Raw genomic sequence first — 25,797 nt, 5'->3', positions numbered from 1 at the left:
TTTTTGCTTTTAACACTGAGATCCTTTTGTTTCTTGTAGTTCATTTATTAAAATCCTTCTAATATAGCACAGTGAGCTACAAAGGACACGTGACTCCTACACCTTGTAACACTCTCTGTCTTATATAATACATCTTTTACATTGATTTACATACTTAAATGATTTTTTGCAAATGTGTATGTTATGTAAAGCGCTGTGACACCCTGCATTTTTTTTGCTATTTGTGTAAATACTCGAACAGACCAACACATCCGACATTTTTTTTTTTTTTTTTTTTTTTTTTGAAAAAGTTTTTATTGAACAATAATTCGGTTACAAGTATGGGCCTACAACCACCCGGGCCGGCCGCTAGGTACATAAGGAAATATACACATATCAAGGCTGCAGTCCGTTCCCAGGGCACTGCCCCGCAGTGGCTCAAGATAGTTCTCGAAGAACAGCAAGTGTCAGTCCAACAAGAACAGAAACAAAAAGAAAAACAATAAAAACAAAAGGCGAGTTACGAGGGATACCAGTGCGGTTCCGGCTCCCCCCGGGAAATTCCAGTCAGAACATTTGAGCAATCCGCTAAAGAGAGGAGTACCGGGAGGCCGGGGACGGAGGGGGGGGGGGAAGGGGGTCAAGGGAGATGAACGTCCATATGTAGTTGTTACAAAAAGCGCCAGGAGCCGTCAAGGGTCAGGGGGACATGGCGATATCAGTGTCTACCAGGGGGGGCGTACAGATGCCTCCGCGATACGCATTCCATTGACCCCAAATTCTACCCCATGCCCCCGGCTTGCCACGGGCCACATACACTGTCTTCTCCCGAAACATACACCAGTCCATATTCTCCTTCCATACTGACACGGTGGGCGGCCGTTGAGCGCCCCAAAGTTGCGCTATATCCCTCTTGGCAATCATGTTCCCTAGGGCCGCCCACCGAGTCTGAGCCGCGTTGTAGTCATTGGGCTCCCACACATTCAGGACACAGCGACGCACCTCCGGCAGCAGCACAACCCCGGTGACCTGTCCCATAACCGTGTGGACCCGGCGCCAGTAGTCCGCCACCTCGCGGCACTCCCAAAGGATATGAAGAAAGGTGGCGTTGAGCCCGCAGCCTCGTTTACAGAGCCCGTCGTCGGAAAATCCCATCGCGACCAAGCGCGGACCCGTAACATACACCCGGTGGAGAATCTTGAGCTGTACCAACCGGAGACGAGCCGGAATGGCAACCTCCTTGGGGGACGACAGTGCAGACTGCCAGTCTTCGTCGTCCAATTCGACCCCATCCCCAGTCCAAGCCTCCCGAAGGCGCACCAGGAGATCCGCCCGGTGATTAATCAATTTTTTATAAATTAAAGAAATAGTACTATCAGGGACATGTCCGTCAAGTACGCGGTCCTCGAGGGGCGAGGAAACAGGGATCTTGGTCCCCTCCCCGAAGACCGAGAGCAGGGCGTGTCGAACCTGGGCGTAGCGGAAGAACTCCCTGTCGGTCAGCTCGTATTCGGCCTGGAGCACCGCGAAAGTCTTGACCGCGCCCTTGTGCCACAGGTCTCCCACTTTGCTGATACCAATCGTGTCCCACTGGTCAAACCCCTTGGTGGTCCACAAGCTGCCCAGGCGGTCGGAGGCAAACAAGGGAGTAGCACATGTCATTCGCTCACTCCAGCCCATGGCCGCAGTGGCAGCCCTCCAGGTCCGCACAGCAATCTTAGTAGGACCCGTAAGGGTCCGGTCAGCCAGGCGGGAATAAAGTGCCCTGTTGTAGTTCCCGCCGGGAAGCAGGAACTTGTCCATCTCATACGCCGGATTCAAGCCGGGCGCATACGTGGCGTGGTTAATGGCAGATAGCTGCGAGGCCCAATAGTACCTGCGAATGTCAGGAAGCGCGATGCCCCCGTCATACCAGGGGAGAGTAAGCTTGGCAAGAGCAATACGCGCCCGGCCGTTCCACACCAGTCTCCTCTGCAGGCTCTCCACCTCCCGAAAGTAGGCCACTGGGATAACGTCGAAGGAGTTCTGGAGTGCATAGAGGAACCTGGGAAGGGACATCATTTTAAACAGCGCGGCCCGACCCAGCGGGGACAGGGGCAGCCTGCACCACCGGGCCGTGTCCTCACGCAGTCGCCGAAGTGGACGCAGAAGATTCTGCTCGTAGCGAGCCACCGGGTCCAGCGAAACGTATATCCCCAGGTACTTAAAGCCGCTCAGAGATATTTGAATCGGGAGCCGAGGCGGCAGGAGAGGAGGACCACCAGCGATGGGATAAACGCAGGATTTAGACCAATTGATCGTGAGACCCGAATTGTTCCCAAAGGAGGTCAGAACGTCAAAGAGGACGTTGAGTGACTGCCGCGGTGAGGTGAGATACAGGAGAATGTCGTCCGCATACAGCGAGACCCGATCTTCAAAGCCCGGGCCCCACCGGATCCCTCTAAGCGAGGGCTCCCAACGGAGCCAGGCAGCGAGTGGCTCCAGGGCGAGAGCAAAAAGCAACGGGGACAACGGGCACCCCTGCCTCGTGCCCCTGCCGAGGGCAAAGGGCCGAGAGACCCGCCCATTCACCACCACTTGAGCCATGGGTCCCGTGTAAAGGAGCCTCACCCAGCCAATAAATCCCTCTCCAAAGCCGAATTTATCCAAGACGGCCCAGAGGAATGGCCACTCAATAGTGTCAAATGCCATCGTGGCATCCAAAGAAACCAGCACGGCCGGTTCGGTGAGGAGCTCCGCCCTGGCGAGGGCCCCTTGCAGACGCCGCAAGTTAAGAGCGGTGTTGCGGTGCGGGATAAAGCCGCATTGGTCCGGATGAATAAGGTCGCACACGACACTCAACAATCGATTGGCCAGGACTTTCGCCAGGATTTTAGGCTCCGCATTGAGCAGTGAAATAGGCCGGTAAGAGGTACAGCGGTCACGCGGCTTGCCCTCCTTGGGGAGAACGACTATAGTGGCCAAGCGCTGGTCGGCCGGGAGGGAACCCGCCGCAAGAGAGTCGCGGAACATGCGGCTGAGGAAGGGCGCAAGCTTATCAGGACGCAATTTGTATAGTTCAATGGGCAGACCATTAGGACCCATAGCCTTGCCCGAGCGAAGGGAACGAATCGCGGTCGCTATTTCATCCGACGATAAGGGGGCGTCCAGCCGCTCCCGGTCCTCAATGGACAGGCCGGGCAGAGCAATATCTCTCAGTAGGAGGCGAGAGTCATCCTCGTCCCTGTCAGTCACCGGGGAGTACACCGCCCGGAGGTGGTCAGCGAAGCATTCCACAATCTCCTCCGGCTCAGTCACACACACACCATCCGCAGCACGCAACTCGGGGACCACACGATTCACTCTCTCCTTTTTGTCCAGCCATGCAATCAGCTTTCCCGCCTTGTCCCCCGCGTCATACAATCGGCCCTGCTGCTCCCTATACATAGTTTTGGCCGCGTCAGTGACCAGGGACCTATATTCGAACTGTTTCAGGCTAAGGGCATGTAGCCCGTCCGGAGTAACATTCGCCTCCAAGGCCGACTCCAGCCCCGAGATGTCAGTCTCCAGCTTCACCACCGCCTCGCTCCTAACCTTCTTGGCCACCACTATCTGGGCGAGGGCGTGTCCACGTATAACAGTTTTAAAGGCTTCCCAAAGGGACAACGCAGACGACACCGACCCCTCGTTTTCACGGAAGTATTGGTCCATGGCCTTAACCAGGCTGTCACGAGTCACAGGGTCCCGCAGGTACCAGGGGTTAATGGGAGCTATCCGCCCTGCGGACCGCGACCCGGTGTCAAAGACAAGCCACAGCGGAGAATGGTCGGAGATACCACGCGCCAGGTGTCTGACCTCTCGAATCCGACCAGTCTGCGCCGCGGGCATAAGGAAGTAGTCTAACCTGGAGAGACTCCCATGCGCCCCCGAATGAAAGGTGAACTGGCACTGGGTCGGATGCATTAGTCTCCAACTATCCACCAAGCCGAAGGTCTCCAACATCCCACCCAGCCATGACTGGGCAGCGGGGAGGGTCCTCGGTGGGTGACGATCCAGTTCACCCGAAACCACAGAATTAAAGTCCCCGCCCATGAGCAGGAGGCCGTCCGGGAGGTCAAGCAGCATTCGACCCAAATCAGTAAAGGTGGAGTTCTGGAGGCCCGGGGGGACGTAGACTGAAACCAGGGTAAGGGGCTGCCCCTCCCACCTCCCAATCAGACACACATAGCGCCCTCTGTCATCCGAGACTATCCTCGTGATCTCCACCGGAAGGGAGGCTCGCAGGAGAATGCCCACCCCCCTGGAGCCAGTTGTGAAACCAGAATGGGCTACGAGGCGGTATCCCCCCCTGTTCATCGCATGGCAGACATTGCCGACCAAATGCGTCTCCTGGAGAAACACCACATCAGGGGTCAAACGACGCAAATATTGCAGTACAACACCCCGCTTAATACGGTCCCCCAACCCATTGACGTTCCACGACATAAGCCTCAACCCGTCTCCCCCCATCCCCTCCAATAGGTCAAGAGGCCCCCAGCCCGCAGCACCGCTCCCAAATATGGATAAAAATCAATACCTCGCCCTGTAAACAAAAAACACACAACTAAACAACCCCTCTTCCCCCCCAACCCCACCCCAAGTCCAACGCCCCCCACCCTGCACCCCTGCGGGCCAAAGACCCCCCCCCAACTTGCAGTGTGCCTGTCGCCCCACTAACCCCATTCTACAAAAAGACCCCGGAGGAGGAAAGGGACCCGAACCCGCCCGCACCCCTCACGGGACCTGGTAAAACACAGTATGCAAAAGAAGTAAGACCCAACTGTACAGTGCAAAACCGCAAAAGCAAGGACCAAAGGTCAGTCTAAGGGGACCCGTCACCTGCGGTGCCCCCAGAGGGCCCGGGCCGGCCACCCCCGTCCGGCAGCGAGTCCAGCCAGTCACTTGCGGCCACAGGAGTGTCAAAAAAGGCTGTCCGCTCTCCATGCTCCACTCGAAGTTTCGCCGGGTAGAGCATCGAATACTTCAGGCCTAGCTCGCGGAGACGGCGCTTCACCCCCTGGAATCCCATCCGCTGTTTCTGGACCAGTTGCGTGAAGTCCGGGTAAAAGTTGATGGTCGAGTTCTCGTAGCGGACCGGGCCACGGGTCCGTGAAGCCTGCAGAATAGCATTGCGGTCCCTGTAGTGGAACAGTTTAGCCACTATAGGCCTCGGGAGGGCCCCCGGCCGCGGCCGGCCGCCCGGAACTCGATGGGCCCGCTCCACAGCGAAGAATTTGCTTAGGCCAACCGGGGACAACTGTTGCAGGATAAGTTCCTCGACCACGAGGTCCACCGGGCGGCTGTCGGAGGACTCCGGTACCCCAATGATGCGGATATTGTTGCGTCGGGCCCGGCCCTCGAAGTCCTCAAGCCGCCGGGCCATATGGTCGTTGACCACTCTAATGTCCCCAAGCGCGGCCCGCAGATCCGACACCTCCGCACCCAGGGTGGAGGTCCGTGTATCAAGGGCCTGGACCTTCTCGTTGGTTTTAGAGAGGTCGGCCCGAATCAGGGTGACGTCGATCGCGACAGTGTCGATCTTACGGGCCAGGGCCTCATATTGCGTCGCGATAGTTTCCCTGATGCCCTCGATGGCACCCATAATGTCCTGTAGGGAAGGTTCCGCAGCGACGGTCGTGCCTCCCCCCGCAGCATCCGGGGAAGGGCCAGCAGCGCCAGGGGACCCCCTGCCCTGGGTATAGCGGTCCATGTTGTTGCTCTGGACCGCTCCCCCGCGCAGTGAAGCCTTGGTCTTGCGCCCCTCCGGACCCCCTTTGCCCGCCATGTGAGCGCAGTCACTCAATGGGACCTCCGATCAAGGGGTGCGCGGGTGCCAGCGAAAGGACCACAAGCTGTCGGTGTAGGGGTCGGAGGCGTCGGACCCGCCAGTAGCAGATGGAAGCAAACCTCGGGCAGAGGCCCAGGAGGCACCTCGCCACCTCGAGCACGCACGCCAGCTGATCTCCTGAAGGCCAAAACCGAAACCGAAAGTGCTGAATCGGTAACTGGCACCGCGCTGAGGCCGCTGTTGTTCAATTGCAGCCCGGCCCCACGGGTCACCTTCACCCCGGCCACCTCCGTCGGGTGGGTCCCAAAAGTTCCGGCGACGATAGCTCAGGATTCCCAGGTCCGATTAGAATTTTGAAAAGAGATATATAATCAGCTGGTCTTCATCTCTCAGATTCCATACACCAAATCAGGATATTCTCAGGATTTATTCCGAGGAGCAGAAAGGGTCCGGGGAGCCCTGTGCTCACGCGACCATCTTGGATGCGCGCTAGGCTCCTCCCCCCACATCCGACATTTTTACAGTGCACACATATGTCTTATATAGAGAGACTGAACAAAGTCAAAAATATGTCTCTCACAAATACCTGTGAAGAGATAAGCTGTGTGCCTTCGTTTCCCCTCTGTTGAATTTGCATCGAAGTGCAAGGCTCAGGAAGATATTGGATCAAAAGGAGGCATGAGGGCCCCTTAACGCTTGAGCAGGAGGAGAAAATAAAAAGAAACTATCCCTGCCTGCAAGTTGCTGCTGGGAATGGAAAGCAGACAAAGTTCTGAATGTGTTCTGGTGTCTGAAAATTACACCAGTACAAGTTCAGCATAATTTATGGGGCCCAGCTTCTTGGCAGGGTAGACGGTGTCTACCCAGTGAAAATAGTTGGTAGACACTACTTACCTGTGTGTACTCCCGACTTGTGCCCTGGTGATACTGTCATCTACTTATTGTGTCCAGATAGTCTGATTCTGCTTCCAGTATCAATCCATACTTTGAGCCCGTGGTTGTAGGTGGGGCCCATTGCAGGGGAGTACTGGGGAGCCAAAAGCAGCACTGGCAAAAACCAGCACACCCCTTCTTCTCCTAACTAAGTCTCTGTTTCCATCCATTCTCACTCCTTCTCTCCTCTTTTTCTTCTCCCTCTCTAATTGCTTTCTCTCTACCTTCCCGATTCCCCACTTTCTCTCTCTCACTTGAAGCATCCCCCAGCCTGATGTAATTATTCTTGGGGAGCTGGGGAGAGTGATGGAGGCACCCAGAGTGTCCCTGGGCTTTCAAACCAGGTCCCCAAGGGCCTCTGAGGAAATGTCCAGTGTAATAGAAGGCTTGTCTAGCCGTGTCCACTGGCACTATTTTTTGGGGACCAGTACTTATTTGTCCAAAACAGATTTTGATCCATAGCAAGAAAGAGAAAACCACAACAAGGAGAAAGGAGGAGGACAAGGAAGATTGAAAAAAAAAAGACAAGGATGTAAAGAACCTGCATGAAAGAGATAAAGAGGCACAAAGTTAATGGTGATGTGACAAAGAGGCCTGAGGTGGACTCATGATTATGCAGTCTGGTATTTGACTGCCCAACCTTAGCTAGCACAGGCTACAGACTTTCTGAGCAAAACTTGGGGTCCCAGCACTTATTCTTTAACAAACTAAGCACTGTTCAGCATAAAGAACAGGATGCAGGGAATAGTCAGACAACAAAAGTCTTACTGAAAAGGATGTGCCTCCTGGATATGCTTTCAGGCCACAGGTATGTTCAGAAGGCCGTTGTCTATCTAGGTCACACAGTGACATTCTGCTGGGCACAGTTCAGTTTTGGTCCACTGCTACCAAAGGCCCTTCTTCTGGATGGGTAATTCAAATTAAACAGTGCACACTGAAGCACACTCCACATACGGTCACGGGGGATGTATGTGACTACACTGAGGTAAAGAAATATCACATCCACTACCTCACCGACCATTCTCACAGTAAGAATATACTTACTATTATTAACTGCATATATACTTACTTTGACAATGTAGTAGTTGTAAATGTAATTGACGTAATACTTTTGGCAATTGAGATCAAGGGAGTAGCCAGAAAATTAAAATACCCCCACTTTGAACCATAGAGCTGATAGCACCATGCAACCAAACCAAGTGAGCCTAACACTCCCTGGAAATACTCCTTTGACTCTTCTATCCAAACATTGATCCATTCATCCTTTCATCCCTTCATTCACCCACTGATATCCACCATTTTACTTTTCTTTTCCGTCATCCATTCATTATTTAATCCATTATTTAATCGTTCACCCTTCCATCATGGATCATTCCATCCAACCATCCATTCACACATTCATCATTTAGCATGCATCAATCCATCCAACCATCCTTTGCCTTAGCCATCCATCAATAAATCCATCTAACCATCAATTTATTACTTTGGCCATCCATTGATCCACACTCTTTTTTCCAGTTATTCTACTATCAATTCATCCTTTCAACCATCCAACCATCTATCCATCTCCCCTTTCACTTTTTATCCATTCTTCTTTCTTAGAACTATTCCTTCATCCCTTCACCTTTCCTTCCAACCTTCCTTCTTTCTTTCACTTTTCTATCTACCCGTCGTTCTTTCTTCCTCGCTGCTGCTTGCTCTCTAATTTTATCATCGCTATCATTTTCCCCATTTTCTTAAATGTATCTTTCTGGTCCCGTTCACTGATACTAGTATTGCCATATAGTATTAATTGTGAGTTTTTGTCTGCAGTGTTGCACACAGAACAGGCTCACGAAGAACCCTACCCCCGCTGTAGTTTCTGAAGCGGGGCGTTCAGAACGCCCCCATGCACCAACCACTCTCGTCATCTAAAATGACAGACAACCATACTTATGGGGGGCAGCTAGCAAGCAGTCAACCCACTTGGATTCAGTTAAAAAAATCTTTACATATTACTATAATCAGCTGACACCAACCCCTAGCAGTGCTGTGGTCTGAGGATGGGACAGTAGTCACCCACTTTTACAGGAGTACCATATTGGACACCCCACAAAACCTACCACTCTGTTGGTAAGGAACACACCATAATCGTGCAGAGCACTGGGCAGGGCACAGACACAGGGATCTTGCAGCTGAAACCTAACGAGTGTGTATCAAAGGGAATTTCTGTGTTACCATCATCATCATTCTCACTTTATTTTGATCATAAAAGATCATAAAAGTACACAGCACATAGATTATACAATAAAAGAGGGTCGAATAAGTAACATAGATAAGAACATTTCATTTAAAACCATGAAACATGCTTCTAATAAAAGATTTCATCATAAAGTGCTTGTTGTGCGCTTAATCTACAGTACATATCAATTTTGTGGGAGATCGAAGTCCATCATAAAGTGCATTACGTTTGTTTTAACCACAGTGCATGCCAATATCTGGACAAACCAAAAACCACAGCTCTACGTGTATCCGTGCTCAAAATTTCTGTGTTACATAAATGTTTTCTGATTTTGTGTCACTTAAATATTACGTTGTCTACACTATAGCATTTCTGAAATGTTGAATAAAAACGATGCCAGTGAATGAAATTACTTAATTACACATTCTTTTTTAAAAGCATTAATATTATATTTTACATTATACAGACCTTCCACTTTGGAGACAAAACCCAGGCTTTTCTTGAGGTCAGAGCAGATAGAGTGGAGACACCAACGAAACTTGGCATCACAGCGGTATTTGTTGGCCCCACAGGTGTCGTAGCAGGTATCCAACTGATTGCAGCACTTAGTCATGGCAGGAATTCCCATGTCAAGCTGAAAAGAAAGGAATAGAGAGAAAGAGACATGGTTAACAGAAAATCGACGGTTGGACTTGTAGGGATGGTGATGAGTGCTGTGATGGTCTAATTTGTTTGACGATACAATTATTAGAAGACTACCAGCTGCACCTGATTCGGATAGCAGAGTACACTTTGTTTCTGTATAAATCGTAGGCATTTTGAGGGGATGTAATAGGTACGGCAGCCAAACACAGCAGCAAGTAATGAGACAACCACTTGTGACAAATATAAGTTAACCATTATTAGAACATTGGAATGTTGGAAGCTCCATTGAAAACAATGGAGTGCTCCGGGCTTATAATGGCTGGTATAAGCTCCAACAATCCAATGTTTCTTTGTTCACAGCTCTGGCTGTGAACAAAGGCTTCAGGGAGCCTGAGGGGATTTCAATCCCCTGGCGCTCCCTGAAAGCTTTGTTTAATTTGTTAGAACATTCTGCCCTCTAGTGGCAGAATGTTCTAATAGCCTTATAGCCCTTCATTAAAGTCCCGCTGCTTTATTAAAGTCCCTCGCGGAACGCTGCAGCGGGCCTTTAATAGCCGGTATAGCCCGCTACGGCGGGCTATAAGGCTATAGTAAATACCACACTTTTTTGGGAGATTGGAGAGAGCGGAGTTTATTGAGTACGGAGGAATACAAATGTCTACATGTGAGCAAGCTGGTAGCATCTTGCTTTTATATGCTACCAAAATCCCATAAGAACAGGGAGGAGCCACTAGGGAGACCAATTATCTCTTCAAATAATAGTCTTCTTGAGCACACTACTATCTATCTTGATTTCTTCCTGTTGCCATATGTATCTACCCTCTACCCTCTTACTGCAGGGAGAGCACCAACTTCATCACCAAGGTAGGTGGGATACCCTGGCAATCAGATTCTTTTTCAGGACTGGAGGCGAGGATTATGCCTTCTTTCTTCACTTTAATAACAGCAGCATTAGGTTTAACAAAAGACTACATTTCCCATGAACAATAGGGAAAAGGTAGTCAAAACAAACACATGGTAACAACCAATCCTCATCCAGGAAACCACTGTCCAATCGGGGTCAGGGGTCAGCCAGCCCAACATAGTCTATTGTTAATGTCCTTTCCTCCTCTTTCTTCGCTGCTACACAGCAAGATAAGTGCTCTTCAGTTTTTCTTTTAACTGTTTAGCGCTTTGTCTGCATTATTGTGCTATTATTCTGCTAGGTTAGCTTTGCTGTTATTATCGATTGCTCTGTAGCGCTTCAAACAAGCTGTGCTATTGTGCTTTGGCTTTTGTGAGTTGATATTGTGCTCTTTTTCCCCAGTGATGTTTTTTGGTTGATTGGCGGTTGCACACAATAGATGGGCTCGGCGCGTTTGTTTGTTTGTGTTCTCTCTCAGCGGGTAGGCTACGCTATTGAGGGGGAGCTGCGGGCAAGGTTTTCCGTCCCTACGCGGCCCCTGCTGGCTGACGCTCCTTGGACCTCCCGCTGCCAGGAGGCACGGGAGGCTGTGGAGGCTAGTCGCGGGATTGGATCTCTCCGAGGGGTTTTAAAACATCGCGCCCGCACTCGCGTCGGAGACCTGATCTGAGGCGAACGCCTGTGAAGGTGTAGAAGCACCGTTGATTTCTCCTGCGTCACGCTGCCCAGTTACCGATCCACACTCTATTCCCAGGCCTATTCCAGTACGGGGCAGAATCTGTACCTCCCAGTCTGTCTGGTAAACACCTCGTTGAGGTCCTGTACTGCCGGTTGGCGCTCATTTAGGGGACTTTTTCCCAGATCAGTTTCTCCCTGTTAAAGGGGTGTGTGTTTTCTATACTTTCCTTTGCCAGCAGTTTATCCCCCCGGACTAGAACCCGGTTAATTGCGGTTTTATACCGCGCAAGAAAGTGTAGGCTGACATCCAGCCCAGATTAAGGCCTTATTCCTGGCCCAGTAGGTTAGTCCACTGTTGTCGCACTGCACGTTGTGATTGTGTTCTCATATATATGGAATATTATGATGATTATCAAGAGGAGAAGGACCCCCTCGCTGACATGCCCTGGGGGGATGCCTCATATGAGGAGGTGGACACCCCCATTTACCGGGCGGTGGATCAGGCCATATCTCCTTTGGAGTACAGATTTTCCAATCAGATTCAGTAGGCTTTCGCCCAGCTGTCTCAGAGGATTGCACCACCCCCACAGGCTCAGGCTGCTCCTCTGCAAGATCCCCTTGGATCTCCACCACCCAAGCGCTCCAGTGAGGCGGGGGTGGATATGGATGCCTTTGACCGCCTTAGGCAGGCCTTCCTTGATAACTGTCCTGCAGCCCCTGCAGGGGTGCCCCCCCACTGGCTCTGGCTCTTCCACCTGCTGATCAGGTTCCCCAATCTCTCCTTAGCACTTCCCAAGGTCCCCCGAGTACCTCAGATATGCTGGATCCTAACGATATTGTCCACCCTCGGTCTTCCGAGTGGTCACCAGCAGATAAGGTAGTCGCCTACGTGGCCGCTCATATTTGGCGCCCTCTTGAGAAGAAAGCTTCCAACTGCCTCCGGGTGGAGTGCTCCCGTCCCAATCTGGAGGGTAAGGTAGCCCTTACTCCTGAAATTGATCCCCGGATGTCCACTTTTCTTCAAAAATGTATCCGAGATCCAAAGAAGGGGATAGACAGATCCTGGAGGACCTGCCAGGATAAGCTCCTGGATGCCCTTGGGCCTGTTACAAAAATATTAGATATGGTGGAGGAAACAAAGGAATCCGGCTCCATCATTTCTCTGGAAACCCTTTCTGGATGGGCACAGCGTGTTGTGATATTCCTGGACAATGCCAATTGTGCCCTTTCCACCGAGCGCCGCCGGTCCCTCCTTATAAAAATTGATCCGAAATGAGGAGACCTGGCGGACTCAGAGGCGGGCGCCATTGCCCAGGGTGGTCTGTTCAGCGCGCCCTTTGTGAAGGAGCTCGGCAAGTTTGTGAACACCTTCATCTCGTTGGATAGAGCCCAATCTACTATCAAAAAAGTGTTCCCCCGTGTTTTTCACTGGGCTGGCTGAGGAAGGGGCCGCTTGGCCGGTCATCAACAGCGCCAGACCTATCAGAGAGGCTCCGCACAATACCAGGACCATCCCGTTTCGGGAACTTCTACTCCACGCGAGGACAGCTTGGAAAGGATTCTGGGGAGGAGCTGCAGCCTCTAGCCCAGGTGAGAGTTCTCCCTTCTTCCCCATAAGGCATAGGGGGGCGGTTGGCAGGGTGCTTCCAGGTTTGGTTGACCAGAACACGGCACAGGACGCCCTCCTGGTGGACGAAGAGGTGTCTTCCCTTCTCCCAAAGGGCGCTATCACCCTTACCACTCCTCACCCCAGAGGGTTTTTGAGCAACATTTTTCTGGTCGACAAGACCGATGGCGGCAAGAGACCAGTGATAATTCTGAGCGACTTCAATCGATGGCTGGTGTACCGCCATTTCAAAATGGAGGGAATCCATCTCCTCCGGGATGTAGTTTGGTCCCTCGATTGGATGGTTTGTTTGGGCCTCAAGGACGCCTATTTGGTGGTCCTGGTATTCCCGCCCCACTGTCTGTTTCTGCAATTCGTCTGGCGCCACCTCACTTACGAGTGCATGTCCCTGCCTTTCGGGCTCTCGTCGGCCCCCTGGTGCTTCACCAAGGTCCTCAAGCCAGTGGTGAAATATTTACTTGCCAGGGGAGTCAGGATGATCATCTACCTTGATGATCTTCTCCTGATGGCCTCTTGTCTGCACCGCCTGACGCAACATCTTCAGATGGCGGTATCTCTGCTTTAAAATCTCTGGTTTGTAATAAACAAGAAAAAGAAATCGCTGTTACAACCTACTCAGACCATTACATTCTTGGAATTCGTCATAGACTCCACGTCATCCACTCTCTGCCTCCCGGCCAGGAGGGGCTCCAAAATTTGTCACGAGTTGCGACGCGTTCTTGTCAAGGAACGGGTGTCCCTTTGCCAGTTGGCTCGGGTAGTGGGCCTTCTCTTTCGTTGATCCAGGCCATTTTCCCGGGCCCCCTCCACTACAGGGCTCTGCAACGCCTCAAAGCGTTCTTTCTCCGCAAGGGGTATCCATATTCTCACAAGATTGCCTTGTCCATCGAGGCAAGGTCCGAAATTCAATGGTGGTTGGACCATATGGAGGCGTGGAACGGCAGAGCGATCTTCGGTTCCACCCGGACTTGATTATAGAATCGGATAGCAGCAGGCTCGGTTGGGGCGCCAGGTGCGGAGATCTCTCTACAGGAGGGTTGTGGTCACCCGACGAACAGAAGTTACACATAAATTGTTTGGAACTTCTGCCGGGGTCCTTCGCAGTACGAGGCTGGACGAAAGATTCAGTGCAATCCAGCGTGCTCCTGGAGATGGACAACGTTTCGGCAGTCTGTTACGTGAATCACCTAGGGGGTACCAGGTTAAAAGTTCTCTCAGACCTTGCGGCGAGTTTTTGGCAGTACTGTCTGGACAGTCAGATCTCCGTCACGGCGGAGTATCTTCCGGGGCAAGGCAATCTGGAAGCAGACTTCCAATCATGCCACTTCAGAGATTCTGGCGTTTGGACCCGTCAGTTTTAGCTAGACTCAACAACCTTTGGGGCCCTTTCTCGGTGGACCATTTTGCGTCCCTGTTGGATCACCAGATTCCCTGGTTTTTCAGCTGGCGACCAGACCCCTTGGCAGCAGCCACGGATGCGTTCCTCCAGGACTGGAGTGGGGAGCAGGATTACGCGTTCCCTCCCTTCGCGATGATCACGAGGGCAACAGCGCAGGTTCGCAGGCAAGCGGCGGATCTGGTCATGATCACCCCGCTGTGGAAGTCTCAAGTTTGGTTTCCGGTTCTTCTGGAACTTGCCTGGGATTTTCCAATCCTAATCCCCCAGTTTCCGACCCTTCTCATGGGTCCGGACGGGACTCCACATCCTCTCTTATCCACGAACTCACTGCGGCTCATGGCGTGGCGGACTTCCGGGGTAGATGGGAAGCCCCTGGACTTTCGCGAGAGGCTGAGACTTTTATCTCTAAAGCATGGGCGGACAGCACTGTCAAAAGGTACAAATCCGCATGGGGCAGATGGTCCCATTGGTGTTTGCGACGGGGTTTCGATCCCGTGGTCACAGATGTGGTCCATTTAGTCAACTTCCTAGCTCAACTGGCTTCGGATGGGTTGGCTTACCGGTCTATTAATGCCTTCAGATCGGCTATTTCTTCTGGTCATGTCCCGGTGGACGGGGCACCTGTGGGCGACCATCCCTTGGTTTGTCGACTGTTGCGGGTCATCTGTCTTTCCCTGCCTCCGGAGCCGCGTTATTCTGCGCTCTGGGATGTCAATCAGGTTCTTAACCTGTTTCTGTCTTGGCAGCCTAATAGATTCCTCTCTAGAAAGGAACTTTCAGCAAAACTGGCCATGCTCCTATGCCTGATATCTTGTAGACGGGTGTCAGACGTGCGAGCTCTAGATATTTCTGGTACGGTGTTTACCCCGGATGGTGTAACTTTCAAGTTACACAGACGCACGAAGTGCCATACCAGGTTGATCTCTTATCCGTAGTTTTCTGATTCCCCGAAACTCTGTGTGGTTTGCTGCCTCAAGGCTTATGAGGGAATGACGGAAGAATGTCATCCTCCTGGGGATCGACAACTCCTTATTTTGCTCTGGAAGCCATTTAAAGCGGTTTCCTCGCCCACCATCGCCAGATGGGTTCGCTGGGTGATGCAGGAAGCGGGCATAAGCCTTCATCAGTTTGGGGTGCATTCCACAAGAGGGGCTATGGTTTCTAAAGCCTTCAGTTTAGGGGCGCGTTTGGAGGATATCCTCAACGCAGCGGATTGGTCTTCGGACTCCACATTTAAACGCTTTTACTTCAAACCGATTCTGAATATGGCTCATTTGGTTGTGGGCAAGCTTTAAACAAGCATAATCCTCGCCTCCAGTCCTGACATAGAATTAAAAATGTCCTAGGTAACGTAACGGAAAGTTTCAATTCTATTAGGGACTCGGAGGCGAGGATTATCCCGCCCTAGACTCCTGGAGGAGATCCCTCCCCGTACTTCAGTAAGTAATTGACTTGAGTTTTGATGTTAACACTGTAATTATTGTATTGGTTTACACTGCGATGTATGTTCTTGGTAGGCTTTTGCAGTTTTCTTCCTATGGTAATATGTTTCTATTGTCCTCAGGCTCTGATACTCAGAAGCAAGACTCCTGAAGAGACGGGAGGTGCTGTCTTCGCGCTCCGAAAGAGGAGGAAAGGACACTAACAATGGACTATGTTGGGCTGGCTGGCCCCTGATTGGACAGTGGTTTCCTGGAGGAGGATTGGTTGTTACCATGTGTTTGTTTCTGACTACCTTTTCCCTATGGTTCATGGGAAATGTAGTCTTTTGTTAAACCTAACGCTGCTCTGTTATTAAAGTGAAGAAAGAAGGCATAATCCTCGCCTCCGAATCCTTAATAGAATTGAAACTTTCCGTTACTTTAGCTAGGAAATTTTTCATTATACCTTAGTCGTCATGGATGTGGTGTCGCCGTACATATGCATTGACCATGATCTGGAGATCCAGGCATGCAGGCATTTTTTCTGTGACAAAGCTATGTATGATCACTCTATGATGCTACTCAAAATGATTTTGTTTAGAGAATAACTTTTTTCTGTTAACATAATAACCTCAACCTCTCCTTCACACACAAGATACATGATAGTTAGATGGATTTTCTTGACGTATATGTCACGATAGTTAATGAGACCGTACACACCAGTCTTTTCAGCAAGAGCACAGGAGATAACAGTGCTTCACGCACGTAACCATCCCCCCAGGAAACTGAAGTGGAGTATTCCTTTTGGAGAACTCCCCAGGGCCAAGCGGAACTTCAGTACTGCACTGGCATACCAGGAGGAGGCGGAAAGGATGACTAATAGGTTTAGAACCAGTGGTTACCCGGGAAGGTTCTCAAAGCAGCTAGTGGAGAAGCCAACAGCATGACTGGGGACAGCCTCCTCAGGAAGAAGGTGAAGAGCAAGGGGGACCCAAACAAAGTCAGGCTTACCTTTAATAGGGAGTCCAATACCATCAAACATATGAACACTGGCAACACAGCTACACTAGTACACAAGGCAGAATCGAGGGTTGGTTGGAAGAACAAGGCAGCTTCCACAGGTGTGGAAGATGTAATGGGTGGAAGGGAAATAGCAATCAGAAAACATACACTTTACCAAACGGCAAGATACGTACCATCGATAAGTTTATCACATGTAGCAGTGACTATTGTACATGTTTTACTATTTCCGTGTGGTTACCGATATGTGGGCAGCACTATCTTCCCAGTGAAGAAGAGAGTACTGAAGCATTACAGGGCAATAAAGAATTGTGATGTCAATTACCCTGTAGCCAGATATTGATTGTAGGTACATAATGAAAACCCAGACCTTTTGTAGTTTTTTGTTATCAACAGGATCACCAGGAGCATACGTGGTGGAGGCAGAGGAAAGAAGCTTAGGGCTGGATTACGAGTGTGGGAGTGGGCCGCCACGCCACCGCCACCCTCCCGCATCGCCAAACCTGCCAGCCGCCCACCCACCAGTAATTTTGTTGTCTAGCAGGCAGGCAGCATGGCGGTGCAGTGTAAAGGCTCATAGTGAGCCTTATAAATGCACCACCAGGGAACTGCCAGTGGAAGTTCCTGCACGGCATGGACTGAGCACTCCATGTTGTTTAGGGATGCATTCACACAGGAGGGCACAACTTGTGCCCACATGCATAGGGGTTTTGTTTCCCAACCGCCAGCATTTTCATGGCGCGCTGACCTACATGAAAAGACTGGCGGTGGGGAAACTCGTAATATGCATGGTGGTGCAGCAGCAGCACCGCCATGCATATTGCTTCCCCAGACCGCCATGCCATCATCAGGAATCGCGGATCCCTGGTGGTTGTGGTGCGATGTTAATCTGTGTGCGCTTCTTTATAATTAGATTTGCAGATTCTGCACTAGTTTGTCTTTATGATTTATACTGAGACTTTCCTTGACACATAGCAGATTTATGTTAGTCCTTTGCTGAGCTATATTTCCGTTCTGGCTATTTACTTGCTTTGGAGTGACACTCTTATGTTATTACCTCTCAATTGCCATTATTTGGTGCATTATTATTATTTTTTAAAATATTTTTATTTGCATTTTCAACACCGAAACATAACAAGCATGTCATAATGAATCGTCCAACACAATCTACCCCATCACTACCCTCCTCCCCCCATCCCCAGCGCCCCTCATAGCCTAACAATGCCATAATAGAGAGGAAATCACCATCCATCATGTGCCTGAGCCGCCTCCAAATCCCTTCCACATACCATGAGATTGACCAAGTATCCCCTCTCCCCCTTCAAAGCCCCCCATCCATGCCATAATAGCGTCTCCACTTATTTGGTGCATTATTGATGCTGATTTGAATTTGACAAAATGACTACCTTTTTGCCAACTGTAATTATTCTTTAATTTGATGAACCATTATGGTTATGACTCTGAATTTCATCTTATGAGTGTTTACTTTACTGAGACGCACATGGAGTTGATTCAACATCTCAACCCTTTTTAGTTTATTAGTTAAAAGCGTTGACAATGGCAACATTTGTATTTATTTTCTTATACATATTGACTGGCTAGCAATAATCTCCCAGAACCAGGAGCTAATCCAACCCATGTGAAAAAAGTAGGATGACCACAGTGACAGGCCTCAGAAACGTTGCAATATCAAAAAGTAATGCACAAAAGGTACATGAAAGGTGCATATAATGTTTGGTTATGAGAGAATGTACACGTTCATAGAACACAAAGTGGGTGGGATCCACGAGTGGAAACTAGAGAGAGAGAGTTGGTTGGCTTTGCCGGAAAGGGTGAGTCATCAATTGGGGTTGAAAATGAAAGCAGACACGCCAAGGAAGAATTCATGCTTCAATATACTAAAATCAGGTTCTTGGGTAAGATGCTTTGGTAATTTCCAGACTCTCTGATAGTTAAGGCTATTCTGGGATGCTCAGGACTGATATGGATGTCACAGGTTCGCATACAAAGATTCACCAACCCCAGAATGAAAACTTTGGTGGGACGACAATGCCCCCTGCTTGGTGTACAGTTATGTTGCCTGTCCATAATGACCAACTGCTAGCATCTGGTATACTGGTGTTGGGATGTTGGTCCCAGCTTCATGATTGTCTAGCATGTGCGCCAAAGCCTATGCCTGTCCCTTGATGATAGTTTAGTCCTGAACCGGTCCAGGAGAGGCAATCCAGACGAGCTCTTCTTAGTGTACTCGTCATGGCTTCTAGTCTGTAGAATGATGGTGGCAGCACACTGTGTTATATGATTCTATAGTTGTGACTAGACCATTTTATTTGTGTTCCAGGAGTAGTGGCTGACTTTCCATTTGTGCACCCAAAACCTTAAGGACATCTCTGTATCAATCAGATCTGCCATACTGCTGATCCAATTTAGGAAAATGTTGAAGACTCATCTCTGTAAAAAACACTACATCACAATCCCTTAAATGCCCATGACCCTGCTATATTTCCTATCACTCATTCATTTTAATCTTGTCTTTGACCCTGTAAAGCACTCTGCTGCCTTTTGTATTTGCTATAGAATTACCAAACACACACCCACACATGCAGACTGGGCCATTCATGAAAAGGTCCGCTGCCACTGGCTAACCCAAACAGTTGCGCTAACATCCCAGTGCATTGGTGTCAGTAGGTGTGTGTGTGTAGTCTCCACAAGCTAGCCCAAACAGTTGCACTAACATCCCAGCGCATCTGTGTGGGTAGGTTTGAGTGTGTAGTCTGCATAATACATGCATAGAGTGTGTCTGAACGAACTATTTGGAAGCTTCTGAATTGCGCATGTGCACAAAATATAGGTGAAGTTACTTTCAAAGACCCTGAAAGTGTATTTCTGAGAATACTGAGACTGGAGGGAGGGGCCGTAGACACTGAAATGGTAGACCGCAATGCTCTTAGAAATTCGATTGTATTGCTTTGAAGCAGATGGCTGCTGATTAGTGTTTCCTCATGTTATGCCTTGTTTTCTTGTTGAAATACCAGTACATTCAGACTGTGACTGCAGAGATGATTGCCAGATACCTCTTGCGGACTTTTGTCTCTGCATTCCCAGAAGGTTGCAAGAATTTGCAGAAGGAATAATTGATTCTCAGTGTGGGATGTATGTGAATCCTTGCAACCAGCCTCCTTCAGCTGTGCGACATTGATACAACTGGCAGAGCTCAACAAATTGTCCACATTGCTCACGTATACTATACAAACACAATGCTGCAACGTAATCTGGTCAATGATGCATTCAGCCTCCATTTTCATGGTGAGTATGTGACATTAAGCACTTTATAATGCCATGTACTGACTGGACTGTACTCTTCCCATGAATTTGTGAAACTGATAATATAACTAATGTTGTTACAGGAATGAAGCTCATCTGCATAGTGCAGTGAAGCAGGTGAGACAACAGGCAAACAATTTGTGGAATTCACAAGGACCTCCAGCTCTAAGGTGTGGAGCTCCTTGACAACCAAGAGGGAAGAGTAAGGATGCTGCTCAGAGCCTAGTGATAGTTCATTTTGAGCTGTGCAGGAAAGCTCTTGTGGGGTCAGTTTCATTACCTGGCCTTTCTTTACCTCTGTCTACCTTTAACTGACAACCATAGCCAAGAGAGATCCAAATAGAATTCCACATAAAACTGAGGTGGTCATTTGCTGGATCTGTCTTTCACTCTGCCTCTAAGAAAGGAGAGCCGCTAAGCTCTTGTATTAGCGGTCTCCGTTTCCACATCATGTAGGCCCTACAGCAGGACTGAAAGCAAAGAAAGAGGAAGAAGGCAGTTTGGTCCTTAATGCAATGAGTAAATCCAACATCAAGTGATATAAATATTCTATCTGAATTTCTCGGTTGAACTAAATTTGTGTTTAAATGGTATTTACCCCACTTTTAGATTCTGGCTTCATTACAAATTTCTCGTGAACCAAGGATTTCACCTAGGAGGTGTTTCCAGGTATAACCTGGAAACATTTTCACCTGATATTTCTTTTCTCTTCTATTGGCTCTCCAAACAGAGAGCACACTATCCAGATAGCAACAGCTAAACGGATTATTCTTTGACACCAGTAATTATGCCAAAAGCTCTATACAAATGCATGAACTACAGACCAAACAAAGCAGTCAGGTTTACAAAGAATTGCATACAGACTCGGAGATGATGAAGATACCCCTTAGCCCATCTGGTCCAGCAATTCGTCGAGTTAAATGCAACTATTTATTGCAGCACTTATTAGAATATTCCTGACTTTGTACTAATTTTTAGAGTTCGTATCATATGCTTTTATACTCTGCAAAGGTTTAGTTGAATTCATACATTCCAGAATTAGTAAGGGATTATGCACTCATATTATTGTAGGTGTAGTTTTCGGCATAACTTACTGTTATACCCAATAATAAAGAATTGATAACTGAAAAAGCAAGGTTTTGCTAATGAAAGGTTTTACTAGCCAGTATCTGAATGGCCTTTGTAGTTTTTGCTTTACACACAGGCCTGAATACTAACTGTCAGACACACAAAAAGTAATTTTGCTTCCAAGGGCCTATTATGGAAAGTGCTCGAGCTTAACCTTCAGTCGAGTGCGGGAAAGCTAAACGCAACCCAGGAACTTACCCCCTGAAGAAGGGCGGCATTCGCTGCCCCAAATGCATTGGGGTTAACATTAATGTGTTAAAAACAACTTGGATAGACATTAATGGATTCACGCTAACAACGCAATGACCTCATGAAATCAATGAGTGGAAATCATTGTATAATACAATAAAAAGGGACATTGATTGCAACTTTGGAGTACTTTAGAATACTTGAATATAATTTTATGAAATTTATTATCAGAAGCCGTGCGCATTGAGGGACACCTTCCAGTGGGGAGGTGCAACTGGAATCCCTTTTCACCCACACCGTATTACAGACGTGGACACAGAGGCAAAGAAGCTGTCAGGGCGCTTATTCATAGTGCATCACATAAAAGGTGGCACATCGTCTGTGTGCGCCCTGTTGGAAGCACTCCAAAGGGAGAGAAGGGGGTCCTAAGGACCCCCAGACATCCCCTTGCAGGCAGGTGCAGTCACTCACTACACCCGCCTGAAAGGGGATCTCTAATCCCCATTAAAAATGCAGGTGGGTTGCCGCCTGCACAGTAAAACACAAAGCTGCTGCTTCACAATTGCTCAATTTCTCACTTGAATGGACTGCCCCCAGTACAGCATGACTTTGAGGCTGCCCTGCGGAGAGTGCATACAATGTAACAGGGTGCAATTTCCCTGTTTGCACCGGGCACATCTGTTTTAAGGTGCACTGTGGCGCAAACAGGGAAATTACGCCCTATGTGTAATGGGGCCAGGGTGTGCCTGTAACTTAACCCTTGTAGCAGTATTTGGAGGAAGCTAAACGATTGAAGTGTGTCATTTGTGTTTTTTCAAGTAGGTCAATCAATCATTTTTGGAGTGAAAGTTTGATTGCATTAATTTTTAATACCTGTACGGTTAGTCATTTCATGGTTTTGGAAAGTATCCTGCTTGCAAATGAATAGGTTCAACTAAACTAGGGAATTATCTTACATCCTCAATATAATAGTTGTTAGGTCCAGTTTCTGATTCCCCAGTTTAATAGTGCATCGTATTATCAGTGCTGCTTGGTTATCAACCACACATATTGTTGAAATCAAAACAGAGTTAACTCTCCCTACAGGCCCACACTCAATTCAATTCAATATTTGCTTTATTAAATTTTGTAATAAAATCATACAAGTGACATGATAAAAAGGTCCAACGTTATTATACATAAAACATACAATAAAATGACATTGTTTACGAATATAAAAGACATCAAAGGCCACTTATCCCCAAGATCATACTCTACTGTGCAGCGCTATAAACCCCGGTAAGAAACCTTGACATATTAAAACAAACTTTGTGTAGCTAAAAGTTGCAGATATAAAAAAGAAGGTCTGGCCTGGTAAAAGTCCAAGGATATAAAAAGAGATTTATAGAACTTATGCCGCAGGGATTTTTATAAAGAGCAAATCAAAAGAATGTGCAAAGTGTTGCATTTAAAGAACAAATCACACAAACATTTGGATGGTTCAGCATGCTCAAACCAGAAGCCCTTGGGACAGAGCAACTGAAGAAACTAACAGCCTAAAATAGGTCAACAAACAACGCAAGTAAACAGGCATTTCAATCAGAAAGTATGGGTCTATCCTGGTAACAGTTTTTACCATTGCAGATCTTCGAAATAATGGCTTAACTAGATCCAAGGCTTCCCTCTCACAGCCAATCTATGGTGAAATGCCTCTCTTAACCAAGCAACGTCTTGTTTAATAATTCCCTGAGGGTTTGTGAATGGCTCTCGTCTTCCAAGTAGAACAGCCAAGGAATATTGGACATATTTTCCAACTGCATGCCCTCCTAAATGACTGACTATTCAGAGTTAATTCTTCCTTTAACCAAATTGCACACCATAACAAAAGAGGTCACAACCTGATGTAATCTGTGATGTATCTCATCCCTAGCTCTTCATGCAGTATCTCAGTTGGGATACATTGCTCAACTTCCAGGAGACCCCTTAAAAATGTATTCTCTGCCACCCCAAATTGAGTCTAAATTCATGTAACCCCAGATCTCGCTACCAAAGTTGGAAATGGGAATACACTTAGCTTTATAAATCTCTAACATAGTTCTCAAGGGCTTTTGACCCAAGCGCAATTAGAAGTCACTGACTTTGGCACATGCCCTCTTAAGGTTTCCAATGTTCTTCTTTATTCGGGGTTGCCAATAGAGCATAGAGTCTATTAAAATTCCTAAATAGGTACACTTTTTTATCTACAAAAGCGGGTTAAGGGGAGTGGGAAGGAAGGACGACAAGGTGAGGGGAAAGGCAGGGGAATACCCATTACAACACATGAGCAAAAGAAAACCAGGAATAAAGTAGGTACAAAAGAAACATCCGTAGTAAGAACAAAATAGAGAACTATGCCAAACCCGATGTGAATACATTCGAATATTACAGTAGCACTGAAAGTGATAACAAAATATCCCACACCCAAGTACAATACAATATTCCCACAGCAACTTCAGAACTATAGATCAATGTGGAACATAATCTTTGTGCCACTCCAGAACTCTATGTGGCCTCATGCTCCTACGACCATATTTTGATCCGGTATCACCCCTTGAACGCACCTCTGGACTGTTCTTGATTAAGAAGGGATGACAAACAGATAACCTGTCCACACTCCATGTGCGTCCGTCATTCAGTGTAACTACATTCTTGACCACCTTGACCACTTTCATAGGCTCTGAATACTTGCTTCCCCCTCTTTGACGACACACTGGTAATTTGACCAGGACAGTGTGTCCCACTTTCAACCTGCCCTCTACAACACCATGTTTTGAGTCATACTTCTCTTTGTAACTAAGCTGGTGGAGCTCTCTAGGTTTGTTCATCTCGTCTCTATCCACCCATCTCGGCTCTCCTCCACCCAACCAGTTAGGTGATAACTTAGTTCCGGGTAGTTACCTTTTAATGCCAGAAACGGCGAGACACTGGTAACCAAGATAGGGGCCACAGCATGCTTTGGAGAGCCCGATCAGGTTTTCTTGACATTTGAGACAATTGCAAACATTCCTTAATCATCCTATTGACCCTTTCAACCAGACCATTGGCCCTAGGGCAGTATAAAGCTGTCTTATAATGGCAAATGGACAAACATTTCAAGAACGCCTGCATCTCTTCAGATGTAAACTGCACCCCGTTATCAGTGACAATGATACTGGGAATCCCTTCCATCACAAATACCTCCTTGAGGAAACAAATAAGAGACCCAGTGTTGATGCGACTCACCATTTTCGTCATGATCAAATGTGAATGGTAGTCCACTAATACCAGCATGAACTTTCCCTCCCACAAAAGTACCTTGAGGGGCCCTATAATGTCCAAACCAAGCTTATCCCAAGGTTTTGAAGGGACAGACACAGGAGACAATGGTGCTTTATGAGTAGATCTCGATTTGTCACTACAGGCACATGATAAACAGTCTCAGACCATTTCTTCAATTACAGAATCCATTCTGGACCAGTATGTGGATCTGACATTGGCTTTGGTAAGGCTTCTGCCCAAGTGTCCCTCATGAGCAATCGCTGCAATCCTACTCCACTGTAATCCTAGTCCGCAACTACATCGGCGGAACCAACCTGTCTCCCCTCATGACTTTATTGTTAGAAATACTTAATTCATGACGCACAACCCAATAATCCTTGAGGTTATCACTAAGTGTACCAGGTTTAACGGGACCAGCCCTGCATGATCATGGCATCACTCACCGGCATTGCCTCATCACAGGGTAACCGTGAAAGACAATCTGCAACCCAGTTCCTGCTACCAGGCACATATTCTATAGTGAAATTGAATCATTCCAGACCTCAGAGCCATTTGGAAATCCTGGGGGTAGTGGCAAATCTACCTTTGTTCGAGAACATGTACATCAATGGCTTGTTGGCAGTGCGCACCACAAAACAAAGACCCCATAGAAAATGTCTTAAATGGTCAACAGTCCAAGAATATGACAGAGCTTCTCTTGTAACTGTAGAATAATTGCCCTCAGCCTCTCTCAAAGCTCTAGACGCGAAGGCTACAATCACTTCCTTGCCGTCTACTACTTGCGACAACGCCACACCGACACTACTAGCATCTGTGGTCAAAATAATTTTGCACTGTGTGTCAAAACAGCCCAGAGGTAGCATTCGCAATGGCCTCCTTGATAGCATCAAAAGAATTCTGACAAACCTCCTCCCAGAGAAAAGGGGTATTTCTTTTTAATAAACTCCTTAAAGGTGTTGTAACATCTGCCAAATTCCTGACAAACTTATTCATATATATTCTGTCAACCCCAAAAAAGGACCTTAACTCATCTTTATTCTTTGGGGAAGGAGCATCTCTGACAGGTTTGACCAAATCTAACTTCGGCCTAACTCCATTCCTTGAGATGGCATGTCCCAATAGTCTACAGAATCAACCTCGATTTTGCACGTATTCTTACTTACTGTGAAGCCAGTCTCTTTGAGAGCCTCATGTACAATTCTCAAAGTAGTTGCGTGTTGTTGTACAGACACCCCATGAATTAGGCT

The 25,797-nt window shown here is 48.1% G+C and overlaps 1 protein-coding gene across 2 annotated transcripts in view; it reads right to left on the bottom strand.

Annotated features, from left to right (window-relative positions):
• The window catches only part of PLA2G12B (phospholipase A2 group XIIB), a 200,494-nt gene that overhangs the window by 4,591 nt on the left and 170,106 nt on the right, over positions 1 to 25,797 (bottom strand). For both annotated transcript variants that reach the window (XM_085603819.1, XM_085603820.1), the window contains exon 3: positions 9,408 to 9,573. In XM_085603819.1, coding sequence (XP_085459945.1) covers positions 9,408 to 9,573 — 166 coding nt within the window. The remainder of the gene's footprint in view (positions 1 to 9,407; positions 9,574 to 25,797) is intronic.

The sequence above is a fragment of the Triturus cristatus genome, chromosome 1_2 (assembly GCF_964204655.1).
Source record: "Triturus cristatus chromosome 1_2, aTriCri1.1, whole genome shotgun sequence".
Classification (NCBI taxonomy): Eukaryota; Metazoa; Chordata; class Amphibia; order Caudata; family Salamandridae; genus Triturus; species Triturus cristatus.
The sequence above is the reverse complement of the archived record's forward strand: the minus strand, read 5'-3'. Positions and strand labels throughout refer to the sequence as shown.